General features: G+C 35.0%; 1 protein-coding gene across 1 annotated transcript; it reads right to left on the bottom strand.

The window, feature by feature from the left end:
* Window positions 1–170: 170 nt before the first annotated feature.
* On the bottom strand, window positions 171–26,836 carry LOC147074767 (uncharacterized). The gene is made up of 3 exons (XM_085942967.1): window positions 25,565–26,836; window positions 4,775–4,938; window positions 171–1,329 (listed from the first exon to the last, which is right to left on the bottom strand). The coding sequence occupies exons 1-3, from the start codon at window positions 26,334–26,336 to the stop codon at window positions 601–603; spliced, it is 1,665 nt and encodes a 554-aa protein (XP_085799093.1). The 5' UTR covers window positions 26,337–26,836; the 3' UTR covers window positions 171–600.
* Between the last annotated feature and the right edge of the window lie 1,134 nt (window positions 26,837–27,970).

The following is a 27,970-nucleotide window of genomic DNA, read 5'->3' as shown; positions in this document are numbered from 1 at the left end:
CTTCATGGATTACAATGATTAGAGATGATAATATTAATGCATTCCATGATCTAGGTAGGTAATTAAATAAATTAATAATGTTTAATACCCAAATTAGTAAAATGATTTAATATTGTTTTTATGGTGGCAAAATATTTTGAGAAATCAGTTGTTTAAAAAAACAAAAATCTGTGTAGGTATCATTTCTGATAATATTTATTGTGACTAATTTTGTACCTAATACTTTTTTTACAAAAAATTGCTTCTTTTTATATTACACAGAGAATGTAAATAATTCATCATAAAATAAATTGATACCAATTTATTATTACCAAATAAGTAAGTTACTAAAAAACAACATTATAGAAACAATACTATACTAATCCTATAATAAAGATATTCCTAAAATAATACAATAATATGTACCTAGGTAGGTAGTACATTATTTTTCTTCGATTAACACAATTTCACGCTTTATTGATAATAATACAACAATTATTATTGATCGATTTTTTTGTAGATATCGATGTACACATATAAATATTAATAGGTAACAGCTGGTACCTTTGTAAGTAGATACCTAATCCTATAAAAATGTCATAAAAGTAATAAGCGGTACGGTTACACACTCAAATTATCATCAGAACTTTGTTTCATGGTCTCATCGTCTAAAGATGACAATATATCAATATCACTTTTGTAAGCTAATGATTCTGATGCATCAACAGTTTTATCATCTAACTTTTTATTTGAATGTAACAACGGTGAACTGTTTACATTATTAATTTGCGTATACGCTAAATTCTTATAATGTGCCATACTCTGTAAATTAAAATTACTTGAATTTCCACTAAAGTCAACACCATTCTGTATAAAATTATTATTTGGTTCAACATTATTTTTATTCCAAAAATTAGATCCATTTGTACTGCCACCGGTTGATAATGATTGTTGGAGTGAGTATCCCCTTGTTCCAAACCCAATCGGATGAGTCAAGCCATGTTGGGGCATTATTTGATGCGTGTTGGAATTGGTAATGTCCTCTTCTCTGCGCATGTTCAGCGGGAAATATGGCCGACTTGAATCAGATGTTGACGGCAAGCTATGATTGTTGGTGTTTGGGAACTGAGCGTTATTTATCCCGGGAAGTGGTCTTGTCCATTGATTTGGAGGTAAATGGTTCATCGGTAGTTGATTTGGACAGTTGAAAATCCATAAACGATCTCCCAAAAACATTGGACGGGGTGCTAAAACACCCATACTGCTGTAATATTGCTGCGCGAGAAGCTCGACGTCGTTCGTGTATTTTCTTTTCCATTTTGTGCGGCGGTTTTGAAACCAGATTTTTATCTGAAAAAGAAAAAAGAAACAATAATGAGATTGTTTAATGAACGCTATGACATATGGCAGAACCCAATCAACTTTATAATCAAAACTTTTAGTTTCTTTAATGGTGTAAACTGTAAATTCATGGCGGCAAGATATTGCAGGTATACCTAAATGAAAATAAAACACAATACATACCACAAATTCCATATAATTTAACACTTATCAGCGCATCTATTCTACACACAAAATCAATTATTCGTAATTGTTAGAATAAGTGCTATGTTTTAACATTTAACAGCACCAATGTTGACTGTGGTAAATTTTAGAGCGATATAGACAATTTTTGACTGTAAAGACGGCTAACTTATTGCAATTTTTACAATAAGTGCTGATAATTCGATACTTTCCTACCCTATTTAGCTGCCGTAGCGGACCGAAAGCAGCTTGTGTATAGAATAGACCCGCTGGACCAGTTTTATCCACTTCAATGGGCTTTAGATGAGAGTGTCCCATTGAAGCGAACGAAACTAGCCCTAACATTATGGGACAATCAACTGAAGCCCATTAAAGTATACAAAACTGGTCTTGATGAGTATTAAATTATGTGGAATTAGTACTACATAAATTGTGTTCATGTAATATTATGTAGGTCATAGTCAACTGAATTACCTATGTATCTATGTATTTAACTAATAATTGCATCGTAAGTAATCCAACATCGTTACTAGCAAGTACAAAAACGTCAAAAAGAAAATTTGTAACAATACTGACGCCATCTATGAATCAAAGCAGGTAATGGTTATTCAAATTCAAATTATAAAAACGGTATCCATTTATTGGCGGCATTTTAAAATATTCCAAATTCAGATATCGTCAGCGCTCGAAATGGAAAATTTTACGAACCGGAGCGCTCGATAATTTTATGAAAATATTAACGCTGTTATCTAATTGTATATGTATTTTATAAAAATAAGTCTGTTGGATTTTTTTATTATATGGCATATCTAGCTCATGCGGTCAAATTAATATTTCCACGAGACGGAGCGATAATTTTGGAGATTCTATGAATCGGAACGGTGCTCCGGTACGTTCCGGTCCATTTCGAGTCCTGGATATCGTAGATATTTGGAAACATCTGCAAGGATGGCACTTGGGTAGTTAGCTTAGTGGTTAGACTACCTAATCATTTAGAAAGCCAAAGACGTAGGTATATTCTAGTCTCATTTGCACCAATATAAATACTACATTTATCTTTGGATAGTTTTTTTTCAATTTAGTTATATATTATATTATTTAAATAATTTCCTGGGCCTGTAACAGGTCACAAACCATCCTTACACCTTACACCTACTAGTATATCGTCGTCGCGCTTGCAAAATCCGCTATGTAATAAAACACAACTTTTCAGGAGAAGGAAAAAACTGATTTACTCAACAATGCCTCACGATTTTTAAAAAGCAAATAAACTGAAAATTAGTTAATTACTTCGGATTTAGTATACATGATATTTTATAATACAATATTTAACACTTTAGTCGTAATATTTTTTTTTGTGGGTAAAAGGCACATAGCTTGTTTTATTTGGGTCTTTAAATCCGTTTTGTGGTTGAGGCAGCATATAGCGGATTTAAATTAACGCGTATTTTAGACATAGCGGATTTTTCCCCGGGTAAAAAATGATAATTGCATAATTTAATGATATTAATTCTATGCCTAAAACATCTTTAACCAAGCCAATAGTCTGTATCGAACAAACCTTTATCTTCTTAGCCAAAATTTGACATATAAATAAGTAATAATTATCGAGTGAAGGGGAAATAAAAATATCCATTATAGCACATCAAGAAAGTTACATTAGATTATAATAAACAGTTGTATAACCTACCTACTTACAGGGCTTTTAAAACTAACACTCTTCTTTAAGTAAACACAAATGATTGTGCAATGTAATGTAATTTTACACTTTTTTATTGTTTAAATATTATTTGTCGACAAACCTAAATAATCCGCTATGTGCACTAGCGCTGGTAGTAAAAGGCGCATTCTGAAGTAAAGGTCAGTGCAAACTCCGTCATGTGTCATTAACAGGCGCAATTAATAGTATTTTTTTTTACTTTAAAATGCGATATGTGACCGGAATATTCATAGCGTATTTTGCAAGCCATTTTTAAGTGAAAATACATAGCTTATTTTGCATTTTTCTAAACTAGCGTTGATATTAGAAAACGGGTTTTACAGGCCCGTCCGTCACGTCTCGTTCTATCACATAGCGTAAAAATGTAAAAACGCAAAAAAAATGTTTGTCGGATTTTGCAGGCGCAACGACGATATATATATATATATAAATATACATATATAAATAATTACCATGTTCGATTTATTCAAATTATGAGCCTAGACAGAGTTAATAAACAGATTTTTGTTTTTACGAGAAATGGATGTTAGCAACACTTGCTCAACCTTTTAGGTTCATAGGTCCAGATTTACGTCAATAAAGGTCTATGGCCCCAAACAAACCATTTAAAACGGATCAATATAGTACCTACCTACCTATATATTAAAAAAACTCATGTTTTAATAATATATTTTATTGTACATTTTGCAAAATAATTGCAAACTCTATTGTGAATACCTATCTAGTGCAAGTTTAACGACGTTGGCTAATGTTGTTGCATAAATATTTTTTAATTTTGTAACAATACCTCTCCTTTTGAATAAGTTGAAGTAAAAGGTTCTCGAAACGATTCGAACTAATAAGGAAGGTACTTGGAGTTGATCTCCCATCTTTTAGATTCTAGAATATTTGCGTTATTTTTTACCGATCTGCTCATTCACCGGGTCATGCTTTTTGTCAATTTACTTTTTGGACTCCGGGGCCCCTGGCCTATAGTCTCTTTAGCTCTATGGTAAATTCGGCCCGGTCTTAATACACATTGAAAAACTACTACTTTGCCAGACCGGGATTCGAACCCACGATATTATAAGCCGACATATTACGCGGGCGTAATACTAATAACTAGCTATATATAAAACCATGTCCCCCATATCCTGAAGTGGGCCACCAGGCTAGGATCTTTGGTGGGCCCCCTTACCTATCGCTAAGGACAAATGCAGTGAGACGGCTCTACAGTAGCGATTTCCAAATGATATATGCGGTAGAATTAATGTGTATATTTAGTATTTTTTGTATGTTTTAATACATCCATTTGAATTATGGAGTTGTCGAGTATTGAAACACAGTTAAAAATTGTATCGTATAACCACATAATTTTAAATAATAAGATCATTGGATGAAAATAACTTTTTTTTTTACTAGTGAAGCAAATTTGTGATGTGTGTTTATTTCACTTATCTGGTCGACTCGCCTCGCCGGTCCCCTCCTGAGCTCGAGCCGCCAGGCTAGGGCCCTGTCAGCCACCCTTGTAGGGGCCATGTATAAAACACCAAAAACGAATCATAATGTTACCTGAGTTTCGGTGAGTCGCAAACTTCTAGCAAGCTGCAATCTCTTCGCCACCGATAGGTATTTGTTCCTCTCGAATTCAGACTCCAGTGATTTAATCTGTTGCGCCGTGAACGCGGTCCGCGGCCTTTTCTTTCGATCCTCTCGTCCGCCCGGAGAACTGGCATCTGTGAATACATAATATAACATTAATCTTTAGGTTTGAATCTTTGCTAAATATGACTTCTCGTGACTAAAACAATCAAAGCTGAACGTGTACTATTTACCGTTCAGAGACAAATTAATTGTTCTGTAATTTGATTTACCCGTAAAAAAATGTTCAATATACCTAAATACAGGGGCGGCTCTGCCTTAGGGGTTCGTAGGAACCATTCCCACATACCTATCGTGTCAAAAATAAAAGTATGATATTTGTGTTATTGCAAATAATATTCATTACGTTCATTCATTCATTCACCGCAACTGGTGCGTTGCCCATTAGGTGGCCATTAGTTATAATTAGCATGTTATTTAAATCAGTTAATTAAATATTAATTAAAAGGTCCGCAACGAATGGGTTTTAAGAAAGCTAGTAAGGTCAATTTCTCGATTACCGTGATCACTCTGTCCAATCCCTTTGTCGCGGTACAAATCTCGTTCAACACGGGACTCTGTCCTTAGTAAACGCATACTGCGGATGCATTAAAATAACCCCGACGTAAGTTAATTACATTTATAAATATTGATATGTATTCTGATATTGCAAATGGCCGACAATAATAAATTCGCTGCCTAGGTAACGGAACAATTCTAAACTATAATACTATACTGTATAATCGTCACGATTCCAGTATCATTCTGTGGCGTAATGGTTGTGCGTTCGTTGGTTTGAATCCAATCGAGTGTGTTTTTTTGTGTGAAAAAATAAATTATGTGTTACATGGCACACGCCAAAAATAGACTTTTATCTGATTTTCCAGACGCGCCTAAGGAAGTATAACTTCAAAAATGTTCAATTTTTAAATACATGGATAATTCGTTGTAAGATGCAAAGAAAACGCGCGAAGTAGTTAAATTCTTTTAAAATGTCAAATAAAATTTTAAGCGTGTGTCCGATTGTAATTACATATTATGTGCCAATTAAATACCTACCTATTTATATTGTACCTATTCGAAACCTGTGCCAAAAAAGGTCAGGCCAACTGTAAACAAGTCAATAGAATCTTGATCGCCATTCAAGAAGACGATGATTGTGCCAAGAAATGCTCCAAGAGTCGATCGTGATCGATCGTACGGATCCTTTTATATTACGAAGTGAAAATCTCAGCAATTTCCATCAAATCAATCACGGATTATTCTATCATTGTAACTTGTAAATATATCGTAATCATTGACCTATATTGACCGACCTCTGGATGAACAAATACATTTTAATTAAATAATTAATGTACTGGCGGCCATGTTGCTTTTAGTCTGACTCGCTTTTTATTGGAATATTACACGTAGACCCGCGGTAGATAGCGAGAATTGATAAACGCATTGATTTTGTTTCATAAATGACAGTCAATCGTAGCGGATTTTGAAAGAGACAATAAAATTTTCATGTAGAGATTTTAATAACGAATCCATTGATATAATATATTAATTATATCAAAAAGGTGTTTTAGCGGGTTTTGAAATTTCGCGACACAATTATATTTTTGTATAGGTACACTACACCAGTGTTGCTCAACGTTTTTATACTTGCGGGTCACTGGAAATATGAGAAACTTATTGATTCATTTAATAAAACGCAAAACTTTTTAGCAGGTAGGTACTTATTACACTTTTAGTATTTAATAAATTTGGACCGGTTTCGTCCGCCTCAGAGGGACATTTTCAACTGAATGCATTTAGTGCATTAAATTAATCAATAATAAAATGCAATTCCACCATGAATTGACAGTTAACACAATAAAATAAATATGAAAAACGTTTTGCGGACCGCTAACACGGAAATAAAAAATATTTGATGACGACTGATCGCGGTTGATTTCGTCACCTAAAACCATTCATCTTTAATTATTAACAACCCCAGTGGGTCTATTCTATACACATTAAGGCAGATTTCAGCCGCTACGACGGCTAACCTAGGGTAGATTTCTATCAACGTATTAGCACTAACTATTGTAACAATTACAATAAATTGGTTGTAATTGTTGCAATAAGTGCTATATTTTAACAGCACCTCTTTTGGCTATGATAAAATTTAGAGCGAGATAGACAGTTTCGACTATTTAGCCGGCTAACTTATTGTAACGATTATAATACCTCAATACAAATATGTAATAAATACTATCACTTTATTGGTCGATAGTCGCCTTGTGTATAGAATAGACCCGCTGAGCATCTATTCTATACACAGGACTGCTATCGACATCTATCGAGGGTAGTTTTTCATGATTGTATCGAAGTATTATAATTGCTACGAAACGTTAGCCGTCTAAATAGTCAAAACTGTTTATCTCGTTCTAAAGTTTAGCACACCCAAGAAAGGTGCTGTTAAAACATTGCACTTATTGTAACAATTACAACTAACGTATTGTACCTACTTGTTACAATAAGTGCTAATACTTCGATACAAAACTACCCTCGATAGCAGTCTTGTGTATAGAATAGATGAGCTGGTAGAATTTGTAGTGTTAGAGCCAAGATAAACAAAATTTTAGAATACCTACTTATCTTTTAATTGACTAATATAAAAGATCTCATGCCGCCAATTATCTTAAACAGCGTGTTGTGACTAGAGTTGACAAAAACATTTAAGTACAACAAAAATGTGTCAAACAAGCGGACGGAATCCATAACATTTCAAATGAATTGCTTGTATATAGGATTAAAAATAATACCGAGCCACAAGTAGTCTTGTCTGAGTAAAAAAGATTTACCGTTGGTGTATTTTTTAAATGCCCCAAAAGTTGTTAGAAGTGTCAAAATACACCTTGATATTTTGAAGTTGATTATCGTATAGATACGGAATAGTTTCAAAACTGTAGCAAAACTTTCAAACATCATAAATAAGCACCGGAACTAGCTTTTCATGTGCCCAGTGGAAGGTTTTTGTTATTTGGAAAAACTATATTTTATAAAATACTAAGTAGGTATGTTTGCTTGTACCTTCTAATGGAAAAATATGCTTAAGTCGATCCAACCAGTTGTTGGTAACCACAAAGATCAATTATATTGCATTTAAAAAAAATGCGGCGTCTTATTGCGGACGTAAAGATCTCTTCACATAATTTTGTTTGTCCGCATTGTTTTAGCTTTATTTTTTGTATCTTATATAATATATCATTAAATTAATTTAGGTATTTCCAATCCATGCCTTTCACTCCCATGGTTCTTTTTATTAAATTAACTCCTTCAGTAAACTCAGTCAAAGGTCACTTGAGGGTGTGGTCTTGGGCATCTACTCTTGAGACATTCTCAGGCTTCACATCCAAACGTAGGCCTCGTGATACGCTCGATTAAGACCGAGTGTGGTGCGGAGCAGGTTGGTTTGGAGGGGTCTATGTTTGTTTTGTACTTTCCAATTGTAATAACACAAAATAAGATAAAGTTTCCTTTGCAATCATGTTTAATTCGGTGTTCTTTTATTTGATTTTTACTGCTGTCAGGATTATTTTCATTTTCATATATTGTATAGCCCACTGGCGAACTGTGGAGGTAGGTTGTTAAGATCCGACATAAATAGTAGGTACACAATATACTTTGTCAGTCATACATATTTGTTTTCATTGACAAAGACTCAGTGACGTCCCTAGACAAAATGCCGCCCCTAGGCAGCGCCAAAATTCCGCTCCATTTTTTATACAGTATATTTTTTTATCATCTTTTCATGACTCCAATATCTAAGAAATGTGTTGTATTCAAACATTACTAACAAAATATAATGCCACTAAATCTAATTTAAATGCCATATATACTTCAATAGACAGTATTACGAGTCCACGGTTTCCGATACATTTCAAAATACACCTGACAACTTTCAAAACTCGCGAGTGACCGGCAAAAATATTATGGATAAATTAATTAGGTAAGTATGTAGATGTACCTACCTAAAATTCAAATATAATTCGCAAATCTCCACGTGTCATTGCTGGTCATCAAGGACGTGACGTTCAAGAACAACGGAAGTAAACTAGACATTGCAAACTCGCAAAAAAAAAATACATTCCTGTTAAACCTTCATGTTAATTAATATATCCAGTGAGCTCATTTTTTTAATGAAAAGATATTCCCGTTATTACTAAGTCTGGTACCTATTTCTATATATACCTAATGATTCTCCTCGATTTGCCGTCCTTCGAGTAACTGCCGCCCCCAAGCGACGCTAAATCTGCCTACCCCTACGGGACGTCACTGCAAAGACTACAATATGCACTGGACTATATCATAGAGAAGGCATGTGCTTTGCAGACGATATTGTTGTCTTTGCTGACGGCCCAGAAGACTTTCAGAACAGGATTCAGGAGCTTGCAAATGAAAGCCGCAAAGCAGGTTTAAAGATAAAATGTCTCAAGGACTGATAAGTAATGATCAGGGAACTCAGAAATAATGGGAACTGAAATACGTAACGGGTAAGGCGAAGCAGGTAACCGACTCGAGTAAGGAAGAATCCGAGTTAAACTTACACACGTGTTAAGAATACGTTTTACGTCGAATACTAAAAACTGCTCTCGGTTTATGCATTTACGCTCATTTAATGTTGGTGTATTACACACACTATTGCACGTGCATAATGCGTGCTTCATTTTCGTAGGACACTCACACATTCAAAACCCTGCATCAAGATGCGGCGTATTGAATATAGCCTATCGGTATTCTATTTATTATCTGTTCTGTGGTAATGATACTACCAAAAGCAATCCTCATCAATGGCACTCAAATCGAGTGAATCAATAGTTATTTCTATATTGGACAACAAAATGTCAATTTACGGAGGTATATATGACTAGATAACTCTCAGAACTAAACTGGAATGGAGTGCATTTTGGCGCCTGAATAGTATCTTCAAAAGCGACCTTCAATTGTATCTTAAACGTAAAGTGTTCAACCATTGTGTGCTATCAACGCTCTCGTGTGCATGTGAAACATGGACTTTCAATGTAAGAGAAATTAAAAAAAATACGAGAAGCGCAACGTCGCATGGAAAGGTGCCTGTTGGAAATAACACTCAAATATCACACTGGATATGGCGATTAGACAACCGCTGGAAAAATGCCGTCATACAGTGGTACCGAAGGTACACTAAACACTCAAAATGGACGTCCTAAAACTAAAACCCTCTGGATAGACGTTGAGTTGATAAAAACATTTACAACAAAAATGTGTCGAAACGAACGTACGGAATCCATAACATTTCAAATTAATTGCTTCTATATAGGATTAAAAATAATACCGAGCCACAAGTCTTGTCTGAGTAAAAAAGATTTACCGTTGGTGTCTTTTTTAAATGTCCCAAAAGTTGTTAGAAGTGTCAAAATACACCTTGATATTTTGAAGTTGATTATCGTATATATACGTTATAGTTTCAAAACTGTAGCAAAACTTTCAAACATCATAAATAAGCACCGGAACTAGCTTTTCATGTGCCCAGTGGAAGGTTTTTGTTAGTTGATTATCATATACCTAGATAATACTCGTAATATGCGCATCTATTCTATATGCAAGACTGCTTTCGGCCGCCACGGCAGCTATCTAGGGTAAGTTTGTATCGAAGTATTACCACTTATTGTAACAATTACAATAAGTTAGCCGTCTAAACAGTCAAAGCTGTCTATCTCGCTCTAAAATTTACCACAGCCAAAAGAGGTGCTGTTAAAACATAGCACTTATTGTAACAATTAAAACTAACTTATTTTAATTGTTAAAATAAGTCCTAATACCCTATAAACCTACCCTAGATAGCTGCCGTAGCGGTCGAAAGCAGTCTTGTGTATATAATAGATGCGCTGGAATGGTTTTCAAATTGTAGAAAACTTTCAAACATCTAAGTTAGCTTTTCATGTGCCCAGTGGAAGGTTTTTGTTATTTGGAAAAAAAAACTATATTTTATAAAATACCAATTAATATGTTTGTTTGGACCTTCCAATATGGGAAGAGATACTTAAGTTCTAAGCTAAACCGGCAAAGATTGCTTTTGGGCGCCTGGATAGTATCTTCAAAAGCGACCTTCCATTGCATATTAAGAACAGGGCTCGAAATGGACCAGAGCGCCGTTCCGGTTTGTGAAATCGGTAAAGTTATCGCTCCGTCTCATGGAAAAAAATAAATTGACCGTCTGAGCTAGATAGGCCATATAACAAAAAATCTAACACACTTATTTTTATAAAATACTTATAAAATTTGATAACTATGTTTAATATCTTCAGAAAAATGTCGAGCGCTCCGGTTCGTAAACTTTTGCATTTCGAGCGCTGATTAAGAGTAAAGTGCTCAACCATTGTGTGCTATCAACGCTCACGTGTGCATGTGAAACATGAACTTTTAATGTAAGAGAAATCCAAAAATTACGAGTAGCGCAACGTGGCATGGATAGGTGCCTGTTGGACATAACACGTATATATCACACTGGATATGGTGATTAGACAACAGCTGGACAAATGCCGTCATACAGTGGTACCGAAGGGGCACTAAACACCTAAAATGGACGCCCTAAAACCCCCTGGATAGACGTGTCCGGGAACTTGTACTTATGCAGTTTGCCGTATTACACTTCACCGTGAAATGTTCTATCAGAAATATATATGGCCGTATATTAAAGACCGTCCAACCTCTTTGAGTCGTACAGTACTGACATAAAATTCATGTCTGAATAAAACACGCTTTTTGTCGGTTTACACTTTACATTTACAGGAAGCCAGCAGCGAACAAATTTTGAAAATAGCCGATATGCTGGATTATTTGTTAGGTGAGGTTCGCTTAGGTTAGATTTTCATTCTTGAATTCATGAATTTTGCCAGAATCAGCTATGAAAATTGAATTATTGTTTTATTGTTCATAATGAATCTAATACAATTGGAGACCGTATAGTATACGGTCATCTCTTTCCGATAGAAAACTCACGAGGAACTATGCCCCGGTGAAATGTTTTACGTACAATTTACATGTAACCCTGGATAGCCGAGCACAAAAGTTCGGTGAATGTACGTGGCAGCAAATAACTAGGGTAGGAGATGAGTGTAGAGAGCTAGGGGAGGCCTACATTAAGCAGTATATCGACCTCGGCAGATGACTAATTTATTTATTTAAGAAAAGAAAACATTGTGGACATAATCAATCTAAATTCAAGACGTACACAACATGAGATTTACATTATAACAAATAATATTACCCTCACAAGAGAGAAGAAAAGAATATAGAAAATAATAATAATAATAAAATTAAATCAATGATGATTATGGTATAGAGAAAGGTTTCTTCAACGTCTTTAGTGTCGCCAGAATCTGGGAGTATTTTACAACGTTTTTATTAGCTCGTATTATTGTGTGTCCGGTGGTTGTTTGTCCAGTACAAATCTTGCAATCGATTTTTAACTAACTTTCCGACTAGCTAGACATTTGAAACTTTTAGAATATACCAGAACACGATGCCAATAAAAGAGATTGGACTCATCCAGTCATCAATCTCTTTGATGCCAATGCATTCTTTTAATACTTTTAGCCATCTTTAAGCAGAATTGAATTCATTTTCAGTTAATTCTGTTTTGTATGGAAAGTTATCTCAGAAAAATCCGTAAAAAGTAAAAGACTATTATCGGTTGCTAAGGGAATGGTCCTAGCAACTAAATTATTAATATATACGTGCGTTACTATGGAAATCAAAATTAAATGTCAAAATGACATTTCAGTATTCTATATTTGTTTGTTTGTTTTTTATTTACTTCATATCAAGTACAAGTTTGAGCATATTGAGCATAATAATTCAACAGAAAATTTAAAAACGTTGTATATAAAAAAGTTCTTTTTATCTTGTAATTATTTATACCTACCCTTGCTTGGCAATTAATAGAGATACAATTCACAGAAAACGACTGACTGAAAAAAATAGTTGAAATGTAAGCGGCTATCACTCAAAATAAACTGAGCATAAAGTTGTCGAAATGCAAGCAGCAGTAGTGATTAATTACTGCGTCTATTTTATCTTTTCCTCTGTAAGATGAAACTTTGTTAACTTTTAGTTATTCGAGAATGGTAACACTTAAATAGTCGTATGGCAGGATGTTATACGGTTGCATCAAAGTAGCTATAGTGTACAGTAATCTAGATATTGTATTAGTGACGAAGGGTGGAGGTAGGCTGTTAAGGGTTCCATGACAAAACAGAACAGTGACAAAACAGAACAACGATAAATATAACATGACCTTTCAGGAAAAATATAAATTTATTATTGAAATTGTCCTATCTCTAGTATGTTGATAGATTTTTAATACTCGTAGCACAGATTTTCAATACGCCATATTAATTCAAATTATAATATACAGTGTTGCCGTACAGTATATATGTGTCGCTAGATTTCAAAATCAGCCAAGTCCATAATAGAGGGAATGGGACGACTGGCCTCCGGACAATTGGACGCCGCACTATCGTAGACACGTGTAGACGAGGTATTTTAATCAGTTTCTATCTACTGCTTAGTAGTTTGAATTCATTTTACTCTTAACATAATGTATTCTTTATCGCGGATTGAGAATTACCATGCCTAAGGCTTTATATAAAATAAAAACTCTTTTTTCGTTGAAACTTACACATATGCACGATTAAATCATTGTATACGTCTGCATATTTACATTCTTACCAACTATTAAATCATAATATAATCATTGAAGTATAAATAATAATATTGAATATTTTTTTTAAAGTACCTATAAGTACCTAACGTCTATTTATTTTCGAATTCCGTGGCGTCCAGTTGTCCGGTGCCAAAACGTCCTAGACCCATAATAGATGAATAGGAGAAAAACAGCTTTTTGTTTTCTCAGATACACAGTCACAAGGGTGAAAGTTTATAATATTATTTCGAGTATAGAATATTTAAAATTAATAAATTCCACATTTTGATAATGCAGAAATGTTAGAAAGCAGTACTTCTTCAGCAATTCACAAAAAAGTCAAAAATACCTAAAGGTGGACTTGGCTGATTTTGAAATGTAGCGACACAATATTATAGTGTTGCCGGCAAGCTTAGGATATCTCATCTTAATCAATATAATATATGTTCATAATAATTGGGTGACTAGGTACAACGAAATAATGACCTAACCTAACCTAACCTAAAAAGATTCCACAAAAATTAATGTTTCATTTTTCCCCTGGCTGTTCTGTTTTGTCCGGTTACCTTATTTACTTATTTGGGATTGAAAATCTCGAAAAATTCTTGAGAATTCCCGTCGGGAAATTCCCGAAACCCAAATCTACATGTATGTAACCATTTTCATAATATATTTTATTTAGGCTACGTCTAGTAAAGATTTTTTTTCCAATAGCTTTGATATATATATATTAAAATGACAATGTTCTCATTTTGAATTTTTCTTCGAATTAAAAAAAAACCGCGAAAGCTTGCAATACTGATTAATCAGAATGGCGCCCAAAATTACAAAAAAAAATCACTGAAATCCCGTCTCGAGATCGCCGCAAAGGTGTGCCACGGCGAATGGAGAGGCATTTATCAGTCTAGCAGACAATTAGCGGACATATAAAAGAGATTAACTGCTCCTTATTTATACGTGGGGACCGTTTAAAAAGATCTAAAGCATTTTTTAGCCGTCGGATGACTGTTTTAGCCTCGCAGAAGAGAGTATTTATGTGACAGTAGATTACGGCAGACGCTTATTATGTCAAAGAAATAATTTTCATTAAAGATTTCGGAATACAGTTGGTGGAAGGGGGGCGGTGAGGTGGTAATATAATATATTATATAGAAAAGTAAAATTATAACAATTAATTTAAAACGGCTAGTGACCCAGCGACATCGCGTGGGTGTCGATAAAAAAGACTTTGAATATTACCAGATAGTTATTTCAATTTTCAATTTTACATATTGTGGACATTACAAATTATATGTTTAAGACGTTAATAAAATGACATTTAGATACAGAAGAAAATAATGAGATGGAATAAGGAACAGGAGGGTAGGTTTGTTTGACTCCAATAATAAGAAGATTGATGCGTGAATGAAATGAACCCTGGTTTTATTATCTCCTTCCAAATAAATATCAATTTAATTACTACAGGTAAGTTTACAGATTATAATTTAGCAGAATTAAAGCACGTGTGTGCGTTATGAGAAATTGCGAAGTCGATCGGGCGAAGTTGAACGATAACCTTACGGTTAAATCTTTGATAACTGACTGACATATTGATGTCATGTAATTGAGTGTTTTATACAGATTCGATACAATAGAAAATGCTGTTGTCACTATTTGCAAATTGTCAAATAAGCAGTTTTAATAATTAGCAAGATTGATTTTCATGTAAACAATTTTGTGCATATCATGTGTTTTGTAAATTATAAATAATTATTTAAAATAATTATTTTGCTAAATTAGCTTTTTGATTTATTCACACAAATCGCTTGTTTTGCTGTCTCACGATATTATGTTACAAGGTACTTGTAATTATAAATTGAGTCGTGCGAATGGTAGGATAATAACCCCTACAGGTACATAAAAAAGAGATATATCAGTATTAAGTTATTCCACAGTAGAAATGTGTAAATACAAAAAATATAAAGTATATAGGTACAAGGAAGTACACCGGATGAGTTAAGCAGACCCTATTTTAAGAATTACTCATCTTCACGTAGATGGAATATATCAACATCCGAAGCGATTTTAAGCGAGTTATTGCCCTCCCAATTGGCATCACCAATGGCAGGTTAGTTCTGCTTCTCGGGAGAACAAACAACTGATGCTCCTGATTTCTAAGATAGTTATCAGGGACACACAAGTCAATACAACCAAGAATGGCAGAGTTCTCATTCACACCACGTATAAGTCGAAAAAAATACGTGGCCAAATATTGATATCTTCTAGCAACTACAGTATGCATGCATACCTAAGAGAAAGTCAGTTGGATAAAGCCACGGATAGTATCCATATCATCATCATCATCATCAGCCTGAATCTATCCACTGCTGGATGAAGGCCTCTTCAAGTTGCTTCCACTTCTCTCGGTCCTGTGCATTGCGTTGCCACGTACTTCCGCAGAACTTTATCATTTCATCGATCCAGCGGCCTCTAGGTTTACCTTGTGGACGTTTTGTACTTCTTGGATACCACTGGATGACTAGATTTGTCCAACGATTATCTCTTCTTCGAGCTATGTGTCCAGCCCATCTCCATTTAAGGCTTTTAATAAACTCTATTACATCGCAAACCCTTGTCTGCTTCCTTATCCACTCATTCCTCTTTTTGTCCTTTCGCGTTATGCCCAGCATGCACCTCTCCATACCACGTTGTGCTACTCTGAGTTTCTGGATCTCTCTTTTACTTAGGGTCCATGTTTCACACGCATATGTCATCACGGGAAGCACACACTGGTTGAACACTTTGCGCTTTAGGCACAGTGGAAGGTCACTTTTGAAGATATTATTCAGGTGGCCAAAAGCACTCCAGCCTAGCTTTACTCTGCGAACAATTTCATCAAATTAATATACATCCATCTATAGACACTTGTTGTCCCAGATAGATGTAGCTTTTCACCTGTTCGAGCTGGCCATTGATGAGGATCTCTTTTTGGCCTGCAAAGCAGTTGAACATGACTTTCGTCTTTGTTACATTTATTTTCAAACCTACTTTGTTGCTTACTTCAGCGAGTTCCTGCATTCTGCTTTGGAGGTCTTCTGAGTCTTGCGAGAAAATTACTATGTCATCGGCAAAGCGCAGATGACTCAGGTATTCTCCATTTATGGGGATCCCTTTGTCATTCCAGCCAAGTTGCCTGAATAAGTCTTCAAGGGTAGCTGTAAATAGTTTAGGTGAGATTGTATCACCTTGTCGGACTCCTTTGCTGATAGGAAATCTGCGCGATGGTTTATGGAGATTTACAGATGCTGTGCGCTACTGTATATATTATTGAAAATATTTATATATCGCCCAGGGATTCCTTGTTTTCTGAGTGCGTCGAGTATTGAACATTTCTTTATCGAATCAAACGCCTTCTCATAGTCTATAAAATCCATGCATAGTGGCAGTTTGTATTCCTGGCACCGCTCTATGATTTCTCTGACGACTTGGATATGGTCCATAGTGCTGTAGCCTCGTCTAAATCCGGCTTGTTCTCTCGGTTGGTTCTCGTCTAGTACATTTTGCAGACGGTTTGAGAGAATTTTTGTGAACGTCTTGTAGAGAATAGGGAGTAGACTTATTGGACGATAATTTGCTAGGTCTTCTCTGTCACCTTTTTTGTGAAGAATGACAATGCTGGCATTTTTCCATACCTCTGGGACATCCTCTTTGCATATGCAGGCTGTGAACAATTGTGCAAGTACTTCATTTACATCCTTTCCCGCTTTTTTGAGGATATCTATCGTTAAACCGTCTTCCCCGGGAGCTTTCCCACTTTTCATGTAATTTAAAGCATGGGTTACTTCCCAGGATGTGATTTCGGGAGTATTGTCTTCCAAATTTCCATTTCTCTGAAGATATAAGTCTATAGTCGTATTGTCAGTGTGATCACTGTAGAGATCGCTGTAGAACTCTTCAACTCGGCTTAACAAGTGTTCCCAATTTCTGACGATAGAACCATCTTTTGCTTTTAGTGCTGTGATTTGACGTTTTTCTATCGACAAGCATTGCTTGTTTTTGTTTAGACTTCTGCCTGCTTTCACAATTGCTTGTATGAGGTTTACATTGAATTTACGAAGGTCTTCTCTTATCTTCCTTCGGAGGGTTTTGCAAAGTGATGAAAACTCCATATCGTTTTGTGCCTGTCTATCGCTCTTGGTTTTCCTTCTCTGCTCCATAAGATTCAATGTTGCCTTCGAAAGCTTGGTGGAAGGTGTAACTTCCGAGCTTTTTACGGCTGTTTTACATTGTAGAATGATATTCGTTATATCCTCCGCGTTGGATAGGGAAACGGTTTCGTTCTCATCTAAGAAAGCCGATAGTGCATTTTTGAGTTCATTTTGGAATTCAGTATTGTTCTGCAGGTATACGGGGTCTAGGACGATTTGGCACCGGACAACTGGACGCCACGGAATTCGAAAATAAATAGGCGTTAGGTACTTATAGGTACTTTCAAAAAAAATATTCAATATTATTATTTATATTTCAATGATTATATTATGATTTAATAGTTGGTGAGAATGTAAATATGCAGACGTAAACAATGATTTAATCGTGCATATGTTTAAGTTCCAACGAAAAAAGAGTTTTTTATTTTATATAAAGCCTTAGGCTTGGTAATTCTCAATCCCCGATGAAGAATACATTATGTTAAGAGTAAAATGAATTCAAACTACAAGGTAGTAGATAGAAAATGATTAAAATACCTCGTCTGCACGTGTCTACGACAGTGCGGCGTCCAATTGTCCGGAGGCCAGTCGTCCCATTCCCGGTATACGCGAGCATTTCACTTATTCTGCAGTTTAGATCTTTCTGATTTGACGTTCAATCTTATCTTACATCTCACCATCCGGTGATCACTGCCGGTGTTAAACTGATTGATCATCTTACAGTTTAAAAATGTATATTTTCTGTCAGTGAGGATGTAATCGATTTCGCTGGTCCTTCCTGACGGGCTTCTCCACGTTCATTTACGTGTAGGTTTATGTTGAAAAAAGGAATGCATGATGTGAAGATTGTTGGTTTCAGCAAACTCCACAAGCATGTCCCCTCTACCATCCCTTGAGCCATGTCCGAAATTTCCGACCGCTACGTCATCTCCAATACGTGCATTGAAATCTCCCATTATGATGTTGAAGTGGCATTTACTTTTATTTTTCAAGGATGTTATTTCCTCGTAAAACTCTTCCACTTTTTCATCAGGATAGCTCTGTGTCGGAGCATATACTTGCAAAATCTGAATCCGGTACCTAGCATTGATTTTAAGTATCACGCTTGCGACCCTGTCAGAAATGCAGTTGAACTCGACTATGCGGTCCCTCCAGGCTTTGTTGACAACCTCAAATAAAGGAGTCTCAAAAATTTCTTTTGAGCTCGCTCCACCATAAGGTCATATTTCAACTGATGTGGTGCCCAAACAATTGACCCACTCTCAAGCCGGCTTCTTACTAAGGAATTATAAAGAATTTTTAATACAGTAACATCCGAAAAGACCCGGGAAGTACGCAAGACGAAGCCCAACATTTGTAGCGCATTTTTACAAATGATAGCTATATGACCACTAAATGACAGCTGTCTACTACTTTCAAACGTAATGCCAAGATCCCTTACAGATGGTATTCGCGAAAGAACTCTGCCATGCATCGAATATTGGAAAATCTTTTATAGAGGAGTGTCTGTCAACTTTTTTTAAAATCTAAATTATTTAAAAGCATCAATAGTAAGTATTTTATTATTTATCAGTGGCGAAGGGTGGGGGTAGGCTGTTAAGATTCACTATACATGGTGCACATTAAACTTTGTTAGTCATACGTATTTGTTTTTATTGAACTAAGAATATAATTTATTTTACAAATGGTATTGGTTAGTTTTTAAAAATCAATTAAACCTTGCCTTAACCAAACCATTTTCTTTCACTTTTTCATTCGTACTTATTTGGTTACGTTGGATTAAGAATATATTATATTGTCTGTCTGTCATATCGTTGGTTCGTTTTTTTTAAATTCATTAAAAATGAACCTCAAGAAAACAAAACTATTACTAGTATCAAAAATAGCGACACCAGACACCAACACAAATTTTGTCATTAACAACGAACCAATCGAACGTGTGACCCATTATACATATTTAGGTACATGGGTAAATGAGAAATGGGACCAGTCTCAGGAAATAAAAACTAGAATTGAGATCGCAAGGAGCGCCTTTCTCAAAATGAGACGCCTCCTTAGCAATCGAGATCTTAACTTAGGTCTGAGACTGCGTATGGTACGTTGTTATGTTCTCTCAATTCTTTTCTAGGGTATGGAAGTATGGACGCTAAACCAAGAGATGTCACGGAGACTTGAAGCTTTCGAGATGTGGCTGTATAGGCGCATCCTCAAAATTCCTTGGACTGACCGGGTGACAAATGTTGAAGTTCTCAATCGAATGGGGAAGGACCGAGAAGTTCTAGGTAGTATCAAAACCAGGAAACTACAGTACCTCGGCCACATTATGAGAGGACAAAAATACAGCATTCCCCAACTTGTCATTCAAGGAAAGATCAATGGGAAGCGTAGCACAGGACGGCGCCGCATTTCGTGGCTTAAGAACCTCCGTGATTGGCTGGAGTGCAGCTCCACTGAACTGTTCCGGGTAACAGACGACAAAGATAAGATCGCCTTGATGGTGGCCGACCTCCGCTAGGGGATGTCACAATAAGAAGAAGAAGCAAAGGAAAACTTATACTGGTGGATCTATATAATGACAACTGGTAAATTTAATGGTTAAATCCACCCCTGGCGCTACCTCTATTTACACTTTCAGATAGACCCTAAACACAATATAAAGAACCCCTGGTCCACTAATTCTCATACAAACTGAAGAGGATGAAAGTAGAGAAGTTTGGAAGGTTGTTTTATAGAAAAATGGCACCTACGTCAAATCGGAATTTGCTTTAGCGATTTTGATAGAGAAATATAGAAACCTTCATCTCATCATATATTATTACATAAGAGAAGGTTTCCAAAAAATGAAAAGATTGTTTGGTTGAGCTGTTCTGAATAGTATGAACCTATACGATTTATAAGGCCAGTAGTAATGCATTTTTATTGGATTTTTTCGTAAAGATTGCACTAAAATAAATAATCAATAATATCACTGGTACCATGAATACAAAATGTATGAATCACAATGGTAGGGTTGGTATTTCAGTTTTTTAGGTACGTCACTCTTATGATGTTAAAAAATCTTTCCTCTATGAAGATGTAGTTAAAATAATATGTAATTGAAAACGAAGCTTAAAAAATGATTAAGCCTAATTGGCTGCAATTTTATATAATTCCAATCAATTATTGTAATAAGGTTCACATTAATCACATAATTAGATAATAAAAAAACACCTTTACATAGTATTGTTACAAACTTAAAAAGAATAAGCATTATTTAGTTTAGATGATTAATCATAAATAACAGTAGGTAGGTATGTAACTAAAGCGCGAACCAAATTGAGGTGCATGTCGCCTGTCGTTTTTCTTGGTGTTTAAAATGTTATCAGACTGATGTTCCGATCCCGTAGCATATTTTGAACCTTTAAAAGAACATTGGCAGTAAAGTAGGCAACATCTGCCGAAATCACTAAAACAACAATGAGGTCACCTTACGTTGAACTGCACTGAATCGACACCTGCATGACGTTTTGAACGTTTTTATCATATTCCACTTGCCTACACTTTTCGAATGTCACGTCAAAATCACGTTTTTTTGTTTTTAGCTGTTGGCACTATGTATTTTCGATAAAAATGTTGTCTATTATCTATGGTCTGCAGGTTGGGTTCTGTTAAAAATATTATCTATGGATGTCATGCCGCAAGTGTTTTAACGTACGCACACGTAAAAACTGTTAAAGTAATAATTCAAATTACTAATATATTATAGTAGGCACTCTTCATCAGTGTCATTCTTTAGCGAATTTACAGAGATGGTGATCGTTCAAAATATTCTGCAAAATGACAAAACCATTGACTAAATTTGTCGCCGCGACAGCGTGACAGTAGACGACATGCACCTCAATTTGATTCGCACTTAACTAACCGAATCGAATCCTCGAGACATAACTTGAATTTTTAAATTTATTATTGATTTTTTTAATAAAAGGTCGATCACGCGAGAGACATATTAAATACTTATACTTCATTCATCCATATTTAGAAAACAGCTGATAATGACGACTGTAAACCAATTAGCGTAGTCACTAAAAATATAACATCTTTGTAGGCATACATGTGTCGTTATGGTCCTAGATTATTTGAGTATCTATTTTTTTTGCTCTGGCAATTCTGGCAGAGCTTTAAAAGCGTTTCCCGACCACTAATTGTCTCCTGATTGATGCGCCGTGGAAATAACTAAATCGTTTATCCGAATTGTTGGCAACACTGCGCGCGGGAAAATGAATTAACCCGCCAAAAAGAAAAGAACAACATGGCGACGGAAATATTCCACGGGACCAATTAAGCAATTACCGGCGTTGACTGAGGACGCTATTTAGCGATTTGACATTATTATTATTTGACTATGTTATTGCAAGATGTATATTTTGATGTTGAAGCCGTTAATTACATTATTTGATCTTTTATTTGGCAACGTCGTACGTTGGTATCTTCAGCGTGTTCCTAATATTCATGTAGCGACGCCGCACTGCGTTTTATTCACCGATTCATTGACATCCTGCGGGTAGGCTTGCCATGCGTTGTTTAGAGGCTGCACATTATAAAGGGCGGCAAATGTTAAAAAAAATATTATAAAGCAATCATTATTCGTAGGATGTTTATCACACTTGAATGGTCAAAGACATAGCTTATAATTAGTATCTTTAGAATTATCTTCAAATGTGTTAATCTTGCCCATTTTTTGAATAATAAAATGCCTAATTCTTGTCAAATTTGGGATCACAGAGATTATCAATATATTTTTTTATCGTAAATATTTCACTATAATAATGTCGATATAAATTATACTGATGGTTTTATAAATGCGTTTAAAAATTAATAAATGTAAAAAATCTTAACACCACTGCATGCACTAAAATATGACTATATTCTAAAACATTAGAGCGAGAGGTTTAAAATAATACTATTTTATGTAATAAAAATATTTTATGCAGTCATCAAATGTTTAAAATAAATAAAAAGGATAATAAGGCTTCAAAATTATATAAATAGATTATCTACAACGTTTAAGGAATGTCCAGGATCATGCTTTGAAAATAGAATAAAAGCTCCATTTTGACCTACGCTGAGCATATCCCCCCTTAAAGGCGGCACTTTGTCTGCGGACGTCACTGCACCGTTTTATATGGATATGACTCTATAGTTTGCGATTAAATCATTATATGTACATATATGTTTACAATATATGTTAGGTATTATTAAAAACATAATAAAAATGTTCAAATTTCTCAAAAATTACGTGTCAATTGCAAACTCCAATAGGAATTTTACAAAATATATTTGTATCAACCGCACTTGTCTCTTGTCCTTAAAGCACACATCGGATGCCAATTTTTGAGTGCGACGGGTGTTCTACCAACACAGGCTCGTCGTGTCGCAGGGTGCCGAGAGGTAAAGATCAATCCATTTATGGGCTAATAATTTGTATTAATTCTGTATCTGGGGGGGGGTTCGGTTCTCCCACACTTGTGCATGCGCCTGCCTTATCTCAAACTCATATTAACCTTGTATAACTTAAAATAACTGGTTTATTGGAAGAATAGAGGCAACAATAATTATATTATATAAACATTCTAGGAAGATAAGTAATATTCTATTCCCTAATATTTTCCAATGTTCCACGGTGTGACAGACGATAAAGCGTCCGTCTTTGAAGCCGTGAGTACGGGTTCTATTCCGCATCTGGCATAAATTAACATGCTGTTATTATAATGTGCATTTGATCCAACACAAGGAGCCAATAGAATGCGTGAATGGCTGATAACCATAAAAGTTGCTAATGCTCCACTGATGAGCAAGACTGGTGATTTACTTTTTTATAACTCAAATGGGTAGGTAGGTATCTACCCTTTACGAAGTCGCGGTCTCGGATTCGTATTTCACGTCTACCAAAATCATAATGGTGTGTTCAACGTGTGTTTGGATTTAGATCGAGAGCATAGAGTTAATAGATTGGGAAAGTAGGTATAATTCATATCTCGTATAAAAAAGAATCATGTTCGGGAAGCGGCGAAGGCCCACATTCTCACCCTATATATACAGACTGTAACTATATCGTCGTTGAAACCGCGGATGTGACAATATGAAATTTTACAGGAGTTTAAAAAATACTTTATAAGTTCAATAATAAAGGTGGACTTTCATTTTTATGCACGTCTGTGAATAACTCGGTGTATCTAAATAACAGGTAGCGAAGAGTGGAGGTAGGCTGTGGAGATTAGACATAAATAGTGCACATTAAAATTTGTCGGTCAAACAAATTGCAGAGGGTATTATGTGATTTAATGGTATATTTTTAGATATTTTATAGATAGAAGAATATGTTTTATCTTTTATGGCGTGACTGAGGCAGGGTTTAATAATTGAATTTTAAAAATTAACCAACCCCATCTGCAATTTTTATTATTTTAATTACAACAAATAAGTATGTCTGACAAAGTTTAGTGTGCATTATTTTTATGGCGGATCTTCACAGCCTACATCCACCCTTCACCACTGGTAGGTAACTTGCGGGGGTCCGATGTCTTGACATTGGAAGTAGGTATTACTGGTCTACAATGAGATTCGTGGAAAGCTTTATATAACTTACATATTGTATTAAACTTTTGGAGATATATAAAACATTGAACAAACATAGGTATTTACTACACTATGCTGTTTTATAAAACTATAAATGAACAGAAAACATAAAAATACTATTTAGATAAAATTGTCACAGAGAGGTCAACGAAGAAATGGCAAATAGTTGAACTACATATTTTAACGCGTGTCCGGAAACTTGTACGTATGCAGTTCGCCGTAGCACACTTCACAGTGAAATGTTGTATCGGAAATATATGGCTGTATATTAAAGACTGTTCAACGTCTTTGGGTCGTATAGTACCTACTGACATAAAATTGATGTCTAAATAAAACACAGTTCTTGTCGGTTTACATTTTACAGGAAGCCAGCAGCAAACAAATTTAAAAAAATAGCCGATATATTGGATTTTAGGTTATGTCAGGTTTTCATTCTAGAATTCAAGAATTTTGACAACATCAGCTATAAAAATTGAATTAATGTTCATATTGAATGTAATAAAATTGAAGACCGTATAGTAGTATACGGTCATCTCTTTCCGATAAAAAAGCTCACGGCGAACTGTGCCACGTTGAAATTTTTTACGTAGGTACAATTTACATGTAACCACTTTAATGATATGTAGGTAAGTATATAGAGGGAGGGTTTACATCACAGAACAGATAATAAATAGAATAGCGATAGGCTATATTCAATACGCCGCATGTTGAAGCAGACTTTTGAATGTGTGAGTGTCCTACGAAAATGAAGCACGCATTATGCACGTGCAATAGTGTGTGTAATACACCAACATTAAATGAGCGTAAATGCATAAACCGAGAGCAGTTTTCAGTATTCGACGTAAAACGTATTCTTAACACTTGTGTAAGTTTAACACGGATTCTTCCTTACTCGAGTCGGTTGCCTGCTATCACCTTACCCGTTATGTATTTCAGTTCCCATTATTTCTGAGTTCCCGGTTTACATTAACAATTTTGATTTTTGGTTAGATTGTGTCCAGGACAAGTCATGACCCACCAAGGAATGCAGTGTTTGAAATAATAATGGCAGTTTTAAATAGACAAAAAATATTCAAGTGGCATTCATGCACATAAAACCATCACTGATTTTAGTCTAATTTTTAGCGGACGCCTCCTGCGCTTGCGTTAACTCGGTGTGTTTTAAAATGTATGTAAATGTCATGATGATATTCCTCTTACCATATGAATTTCCGTCTCCTTCCGCCAGATGATCTTCAGTAACATTTTCATCAGTGGAACTACCGTTGTAATTTTCTGGCCTGAACTCCTCCGGACATGCGCTCTTCATTCTACTGGCCAGAATATCTTCATAGTCGTCATTATCCAAGTCAGAATTACAGACACTGGCCACGTCCGAAAAGCAACCGTCATTTTTATTCGACATCCCGGCTTCGGAAAGCGATATATTTTCACTTTGAAACGTCATATCAGTTTTAGCGCCTTTTTTGATCAAAGCCGACGCCATTTTGCGACGGCTAAAATCAGATTCCAAATTTGAATTTGGAACATTTGTCAAACTATTCCTAAGATATTCCGAATTATTATTTGACTTTTCAATCATTGTTGCATCAGTTTTTCGCAATGAATTATTGTAAGTAGACGATGAAAAAATTGATGGATTTATATTATTATAATTATTAAATTTGCAATTATTTGTATCCATCACAAACGGAATTGTTCCACTCTTTTCCTTATCGTGTTTCAAAACGATATCAGACGAAAAATTGTCTTGAGAATCAGAACAACCAATCTTTTCATGATAATAATCATTACTTTTCGAGAAATCACGTTGTATTTCTAATGAATTACAATTTAATTTATCTGTTTTAATATCGCAATGTTTATTTTGATTTGTTTTAGCAAGCAGATTGTCAATAGAAAACGAAATTTTAGGCACATTTGGAATAAAGTTTTTCTCGATTGAATCATTAATTTCCATTTCTGAATTCATAGTTACGTCGAATTGTATATTTTTTCCAGTCTTTGTATAATTTTCTTGCACTAAATTAGTATTTTAATCCATTTTTGTATTAACACAAAAATTCCCATACAGATTGATTTAATTCAATATCTTAAATCCTTCTAAAAAGCTTTCACAAATATATCTTCATTGATTTATAAATAATTATATATCTACACAATTTTTATGCACTTTTCACTTTTTTGCTAAATTGATTTTTACAGAAACTTAAAAAAATATTGGTACATTTTTATAGCTACGACGCAAATTTATTTATAAAATACACCGACATATTGTAACTTGCGACTTATTGTTTATTATTTTCACTTGCAATCAATTTTTAAATTTGAATTTCCAACATAAATATTTTTTGTTAGTTATTGTTTATGAACGCGATGTTTTTTTTTTGTTTTTATGATGGTCTACCACGCGAAATCTAGAGATACGCGTGTCCACATAGTCTGAACCAATTTAATCACTGCGTTTAGTCCAAGCCGCATTGTACAAACAGTGTTAAACGTTCAATAATTTAAAACTAATTCGAACGTTTAAAAGGCGAGCAAACGGTGGGCAAAATGGCACATGGCGTACAATATCGACACGTGATTTTCAGCGTCTTACGACCTGATCTTTTTGAGATTAATCTCCAAACTTCCGCGGATGTTGAAGCCCTTACAGCTTTTTGGAAATGTTTTCGGCGTGAAATATTTATATCCTGCTCGCAGTGGGGTGCTTTGAAATTTCGCGACTTGGATGAAAATAGAAAATAATATTACATTTTAGAGATTTGTTTTTTTTCTAGTTCCGAACTATGGAAAAAATAACACGATTGCAGGCTTTCACAGCTAAAATTTTGTTAAAGCTTTTTCACCATTATATACATTAGACTGGATTACTAAATATTACACTTTATGGCAATTTTGTTTATTAGCAAACCTATTAAGCCGAAAACGAGATTAATCTTCGAACGCAATTTTACCGTAAAACAACTTCTATAAGTTGGGCGAATCGACGAATCATATTCAAAGTAATTTTGGACACTATTCGTGATGATTTGCCAGATTATACTATAAATGTCAAAAAGTGAGAGCAGTATCACAGTTTGGTTTGAGGATTACCCTTTCGAAGTTATATCTAAGCAACATCAAAAAAACACCCGTTTGCTATTCAATCTCATCAAAGTTTTAAATGGTTTCCATGATTCTATTCTGTCTTGCACAAAAAACCATTTTTATATTGCAGAATCATTAATTTAAAGATTATTTGGGAAACAAAATCAAAGCTTTTAACAATTAAAAAAGAGTGTCACACAAAGAATCTAGCCAACCCCCGATCATCTCCGATCCTAATAAAATCATACGGGCCTGCACAGGGTGGAGGTTTGTATTAACAGATTTTGTTTTTATGAGAAATGGATGTCAGAAATTTGCTCAATCTATTAGGTTCATACTCTGAGTCATACACAAATTGAAAAACAATATGTGTACTTGCCAAACCCAGGATTCGAACCTGAGATCCACGACGCTATAGGCCGACGCTTAATCCGCGCCAGATGAGTGCTCTTAAATTTTCTGGAAGAGTGGACCGGTGTTAGATACCTAAGGTCCGGTTTTATTATTTTGAAA

This window comes from Rhyacophila brunnea, unplaced genomic scaffold (genome assembly GCF_057557595.1).
Source record: "Rhyacophila brunnea isolate RB1 unplaced genomic scaffold, BYU_Rbru_1.0 scaffold_15, whole genome shotgun sequence".
NCBI lineage: Eukaryota > Metazoa > Arthropoda > Insecta > Trichoptera > Rhyacophilidae > Rhyacophila > Rhyacophila brunnea.
This window is presented reverse-complemented; position numbering and strand designations above follow the sequence as displayed.

Bases quoted from the DNA above. Each gene is read 5' to 3' on its own strand.
- LOC147074767 (XM_085942967.1), bottom strand. From the start codon at position 26,336: ATGAATTCAGAAATGGAAATTAATGATTCAATCGAGAAAAACTTTATT. The intron at 4,939-25,564 runs GTAAGAGGAATA...ATGTATTCACAG, and splicing joins AGGAGACGGAAATTCATATG to ATGCCAGTTCTCCGGGCGGA. The intron at 1,330-4,774 runs GTAACATTATGA...TTTCTTTTTCAG, and splicing joins TGCGACTCACCGAAACTCAG to ATAAAAATCTGGTTTCAAAA.